At 35.1% G+C, this 6,657-nt stretch overlaps 1 protein-coding gene across 1 annotated transcript in view; it reads left to right on the top strand.

Moving 5' to 3' along the window:
- The window catches only part of LOC110465325, a 46,101-nt gene that overhangs the window by 26,088 nt on the left and 13,356 nt on the right, over window positions 1–6,657 (top strand). The window contains exon 3 of the mRNA XM_021521057.1: window positions 2,582–2,690. Within this exon, the coding sequence (XP_021376732.1) occupies window positions 2,582–2,690 (109 nt within the window). The remainder of the gene's footprint in view (window positions 1–2,581; window positions 2,691–6,657) is intronic.

Below are 6,657 nucleotides of genomic sequence, written 5' to 3'. Positions count from 1 at the left end.
CCCCCCCCCATTTGTAACATGTTTTAATGACCCTCATTTCCATATTTAGCAATCCAAAACAGCTTAAATAATATCACATATTTAAGATCAAGATATAAAATACACTGACAAGTAGCATTCTATTTATGCTATTTATACAATTTGCAAGACAATAATTTTGTCAGGCCAAACAAAAAGTGAGTTCTTCCTAAATGATTTGCATATCGTGTGTGAGGTAATTCCTTATGAGTCTGTGTACGAATCTTCATCATTTCAAAGTTTTCATTTGAACACTCAATACAACGAAAAAAAAAAAAATGGTAAAAGTTCCGGTTCAATTAACGGTTATTTTCTTTGAAACGTTTACCAGAATTTAAATTCAAAATCGCGTATCATGAAGTTATAACGTGGTATTTGTAGCCAAGTCTGATAGTTTCAGTATTTCAGGATATGTTGAGTATTTGACAAAAGTCTTCTAAGCGATTTAAGATCGAAGCGATGTTCCCATCTTCAGATGATGAATAAGTAAAACCCTTTTCTACAAGCACCCGATATATCTCAAGCTTTTTCAAGAGACATTTATGATAAGCTTACCATTTAAGTAATAGATCACTTTGTATAAATTTCTTCGGATTTCATTACCAATTCGTTTTAAGACCCATTGAGTATTTTACACCATAAACCTCATCACACCATGATTCATTCCTTTTATTTACAATCAGTGAGATTTTGATATATTTTTGTTGTTGATAGTCTATTCCAAGGGAGGTTCCAACGCATGTGACGTCATGCTAGTAAGAAAAATAGTTGTTTTGTATTGATTACAAAGTTAAAACAACAAAACACATCAATGCAATCTGAAACTTTTGAATTATTATTGAAAACAAACTATGAAAGGAACTATTTCCTGCGTTTTGTTACTGTTACTGACGTATTCATACGTCAACTGGAAAGTCTACCGAAAAAATAACTTTAATATTCTTTGGTAGGTATAATAAGTCTAAGTTGAGTGAAAATGTAAATATAGATATGTAATATAACTTAAGATAACTTGAAAACAAAGGTATCATTTATCTGTTTACTCAGCATTTTCTTAATGAAATCCAAAGACATATAAAAGAAAATGCCAGGAGAAAAAAACACAAAAGAGGGAACAATCTGGATTTTATTACTATCGGCAAGCGGCGAGGTTGACCTATTAGCATCGCAGCAAAACCCTATATATCTGCTGACAGAGACGGAATTTCTCTTTACCGGCGACGATTAAGAAAAAAACAATATTGGAAAATTCATTGACGGTCTTAACGGGTGTTGTCAGCTTTAAGAGAATAGCTTTAAATTTACTGTAAATAATTAACGTTTCGCGGAAAAAATATTTTCGAGATTATACGGCGTTAAATGTCAATCGATTAAGAAATATATAGCGAACATTGATGAATACACAATGAAATTTTTTGCGAAATAAATTCAGTTGAAGTACAATCGTGTTAAAAGATATTTGTTAAAATAATTAAGAGATTTACAAAAAAAACACCAAAAAAACATTTATTTTTTTAAAAACAATGGATAAATTAAGACGAAAAATCGTTTTACACCGGTGACTTCTGGTTGAAGTAATTAGCGTCAAAAACCCGTGCCTACAGTCACAGACATTTAAGTGTCAAGAATGCCTCAGGTTTTCTTCCGCTTCGCTGAGACGTTAAATTGTCATATACAATGCAGTATTTCCATGATGACTTAAAAGAAATATTCTGACCTATTGTTTTGTGAAATGTTTTCAATATATAAAATCATTGAATTGTTCCATGCTACACATTTGAGACAAAAGCAGCAGCCATTGAAATGACTCAAATTAAAAACGAAACATGATTGTTTGCTTAAGAAATACTGCTTACTTATTGCAGCAAATCCGATGTCTGTGCTTCTTCATTTATTACCTATTGTGATATGCATTTCCCCGATAGAGCTCGTTGAATGAAATAGATAACTGCGTTTCTGATAAACATGTGACAGTGAGTGTCTCGTATGGTGAACGTCAAGTAAAGTCCAGTCTAGGGCATGGTAGTTAAATAAAATGTTTCATAACTTTATTTTGAAGCAACATGTTTATGTTTTGTTTCGTTATTTTTTTACTGGTGATAGTAAGGCAGTTTTAACATAACAATAACATTGTTGTGTTATTTGAAAAGGTAAACTGTTTTATTTCGTAAAGATAACAATGCTTTGAAAAGCACGAATGGACGACTGTTCTCGCCTCTGACTTAACAAGGCATGGCGGCCATTGTAGATATCAAGGCTTCTCCTGTCTGGCAGAGGAAACGTGTTTGAAGCAAGATAATTTGTGTTCATCTAATTGGTCCCTAGATGGTGACGTTCAGTGCAACATGCCTATGATCTACAGTACCTTGCTTAAGGAGTATAATATATAATGAAAAATTCGAATATACAAGTATGCTTAGCTGTTTTATACAACAGGTATATAATGGTGTAAATGTTTACTTTTGTCTATGTTATAAGTTATGCATGCTCAATGTTAGTCAGTTTTGACAGTTGTTTAGTTATGTAAAGGCGCAAATGAGCAATAGCACTTTGGTGTTGACAGGTATGGTATGTGTAGACCAAAGTCCAACATCCGGTCCTGTTCCCCAGGAGAAGTAGGAGAAGAATACTATATGGGAGTCCGGGAAATTCCCTTTGGAACATTCACGAGGGTAAGTATTTTAAGTTCTGTTAATTTTCACAAATAAGTCCGTCTTTAAAAGGGTTCGAAGGCAAACATATGACTTGTTGAATGTGAATATAAACGGAAAAATATTTTCTTGCATACTCAAACCATAACCAAACAAAAGGGAAGAATCGTGTGTTTGTGTTCAAGTTTTGAGTCTTCACAACAGCTATGGTAATATACAATGGTATCCTAGCAACTCAAGGGCCACTCCAATGGACGTGTTCCGCTCGACCAATTATAAAACTAGTGTAACATTTGTTGCGATTTGTTTGGCTTTCTTGCTTGGCTAAAACAAAACATGTTACACAACCAAGGCTTCTTTTTCTGTAATTCGTTATCCATTAATTTGTAGGTTTAAATATATTGTACATGACGGTTAATGATCCCTAAACATCGTCAAACCAACGACATCTTACGGAACTAATGTACTACCTACGGAGAAAAAGATGTTAATGTCCCTGACTTAAGAACACATAGGTTAAAAAGCCTCTATTTCTAACGTCGCCATCCATAAATAGTTATCTTCAACAATCAACGCCCGTTTACTTGAAAGTATGGGTTTGGTGACATACGACATAGTGTCAGGGTATACTGAATCGACTGCTGTTGGGCGTGGACTGCGTGAAATGATTGTTCTCCGTTCTCCGATAGGTCTTTTGGAAAGGAGCAGGAAAACCAGAACAAACGCAATTAGAACGCATTGATATGGTTACCTTGAGCTTAAATACATACAATTAACTAGCCAGTACAGAAAGGGATAATCTATTACATAAAAGACATTGCCAAGTATAGAAGGACAGTGAAATAGTCAAAGAGGCGTAGAAACTAGCTAATGTAATTATGGAAGGCACATAACCCTCATGCAACGTAAAATCACCTCAAATATAGATAAAATTAAATAAGTGCTTTTTAATTATATAATATAAGCAAAAATGTGACTTGAATGTAATATTCAGGTAAATGTAATTTGAACTGAAATTCCATATAATGATTACACATTAGTTCGTACCCGCCATATATTATCAATCCAATCTACTGGCGAATGTGGTAGCATGCAGGTCATTTTTATAAGGTATACATTACATCAATCTATGACCTATAATGTAGTGTTCTCGCTGTCATATCAAAGACATGAAATCTGTTTTTTCTTTTTGCTTCCTCTCCCGTAATGATTTAGGAAAATGTATCCTTTTAGTTCCCGACAAAAACATGTATATATCTCCACCTAACGGGCTGAACTGTCAGTGAGATATGTGTGTATACACCCGAGGTATTCATGTCACGGTATATATAACAGTTTTCCATTCCAACACATGAAGCCTGAAATAATAAGACATCAATAATAAGTTGACAAATATATACTGTAAATGAGGTACACAGATATTTTTTTTATAAACGAAACAGTTATATTACTGTCAGATAGCAGCCCACGTTTCAAGGTATATAATTATGACAATAATAAATAAGTGAAATAATTCATCAGTTTATTTTTATTATACAAACCGGAAACCATGATACATTTATGGCTGATCATATTATCCCAGTCGCGTGTCAATTAGGAATGGGACATCATCCGTCATAGCTACCGGTGTATATATAAACGTGTCAGAAAAAGGAAATTTATCATTCTATAAAAGTCAGACGTACTGAACTAATGAAATTCAACATAGCAGGGAGTTAGGTTAACTAAATATATACTACAGCGTCAACGAACAAACGGTCAACACACAGGAACAAAATCTACCATTATTTTTCAATACAAAAGAAGAGATATATCACGACATCCACACAGAAAGACAACACATATCACGACATAACACAATGCCATTATTAACCAAAAATCATTACACAAGAAAAACAATAAAATGCACCACAATTTAAATATGAAAGGACAAGACATACCATTGTGGAAGCAAGCAAAGACAACATTGATACAACACACTCTACACACAAGAGCAAAATATACCACAGTACACAACCAAAGCACGGAAAATTATAGCCGATATATAAAGAAAGGAATATGGATGGTTGGGTAAGAAGATGGAATCTACATGATGGATGATAAAGCATGTCTGGGTTGACAAAGATCAGAAAAAATTAACTACTCAATACTTCAAGATCAAGTTGCAGACAGGAGATAAATAAAACTGAGGATACTTTAACATTCACAGTAAAATCACATGACTAATACAACTGGTCAGTCGAATTGAGGCCAGCAAAGGAAGAGAGCTTCGTGGACCTACTATCGAAATGTGCTTTGGTTTTGTATATACAGCATGAATATCATGAAGACTTAAATATCAAGTTGAAGACAAGAAAGGGAAAGCACTGAGGATACTTTAAGTTTTCTGTAACGAAGTTTCATCTCATATGAGATCAATGAAACAAATAAAGCAGAAATATTTGGTGAAACTTAAATTGAATTAATTTAGTGTTAAGTTTGTGTTAACTAATCCGCGACATCATCACGTTGAAATCTATGACGTCAAGCATATTGTTTTTACGGTAACATAGTTAACAACTAGCTATATCTACCAATCACTTTGATATAACGTAACATAGCAACAAGATACCGACATATATCATATTTGACAAACTGTTACCTGGAGATCAACGTAACAAGTAGACAAGGTGGTAAATGAATTATAACACTGAAGGGGTCATGGTGTCCTTTTGTTTTGGTGTCTCCTCGATTCCTGTTGATTTCTGTTCGGATAGCCTCTGACTTTCGATTTTATAGTGGAATGTTGAAGCTGTACAGTATTCTATATGACTTACCTTAATACGGGATCGCGCTGGTCTGTTGATAAGGCGTCTGACCGTCTACGATCACAAGCCCGCCTCCACTGGGTCGCGGGTTCGAGGATTACGTGGGATAGTCACCAGGTGTTTTTTCTCCGGGTACTCCGGCTTTCTTCCACCACCAAAACCCGGAACGCTCTAAAATGGTCAAAGATGTTATGACGTAAAACACAACCATTCCAATTCAAACAAACTACAGTGATTATCGCATAAAACACAAAACAATACAAAATAGTACATACATGAATTTGTGATACAAACGAAAAAATACGCTGAATGTTACAATTGATAATTTTGTGTTTCACTAATATATACACCAGCACCATGACTTAACATTGTGCCTTAAGTATGTGTTTATAGTATCCTATTCAGCAGTACTATATGACTTTGGTCTATAGTTTAGGGGTTAAAAACATCCTCGACAATATGTATTGATATAGTTTTGTTTAATTATATTATAATTCTATCAAGACAAATTTCCCCAAATGAATTGAAAGTATAATCTTGAGCAGCAATTCCTCAACTTAAATTGCAGGTCATTTCCCACGTGAATATACAGTCCCTGCAGGTAGGACGTAAAAATTGTACCTGCTGCCCCCATTGCATGATCATAAGAGGCAACTAAATTTGGGATCTTATCCTTTCTCTTCTTTCTAAACGACTTTCTTCTTCCTAGTGTCTCCTTCGACAATGCCTCACTTTTGGCCTTTAATTGAGCGTTCGCCCCTGTAAGGAATGCTTTGGGTTCTGTCCCCTGGCCGAGACATACAAGAGTCTGTGAAAAAGGTTGTTTCTACTCCTGTTTAACGCTCAGCAATTTAGGAGTGGGACGACTGGTTCGCCCGTTGTCAGTATAATGTGACCGGGCGGGGTGTCCTTCTGGGTTTCTTCGGAAATAGTATCACACCAATCAGACGGTTAGGTAGAATAGATATGGAACATGTACAAGGAAATAGTATCATACCGATCAGACGGGTAGGTAGAATAGATATGGAGCATGCACAGTGAAATAGTATCACACCTACCAGACTCAGTATAATGTGACCGGGCGGGGAGTCCTTCTGGGTTTCTTCGGAAATAGTATCACACGAATCAGACGGTTAGGTAGAATAGATATGGAACATGTACAAGGAAATAGTATCATACCG

Source organism: Mizuhopecten yessoensis, unplaced genomic scaffold, assembly GCF_002113885.1.
Source record: "Mizuhopecten yessoensis strain PY_sf001 unplaced genomic scaffold, ASM211388v2 scaffold11069, whole genome shotgun sequence".
NCBI lineage: Eukaryota > Metazoa > Mollusca > Bivalvia > Pectinida > Pectinidae > Mizuhopecten > Mizuhopecten yessoensis.
This window is presented reverse-complemented; position numbering and strand designations above follow the sequence as displayed.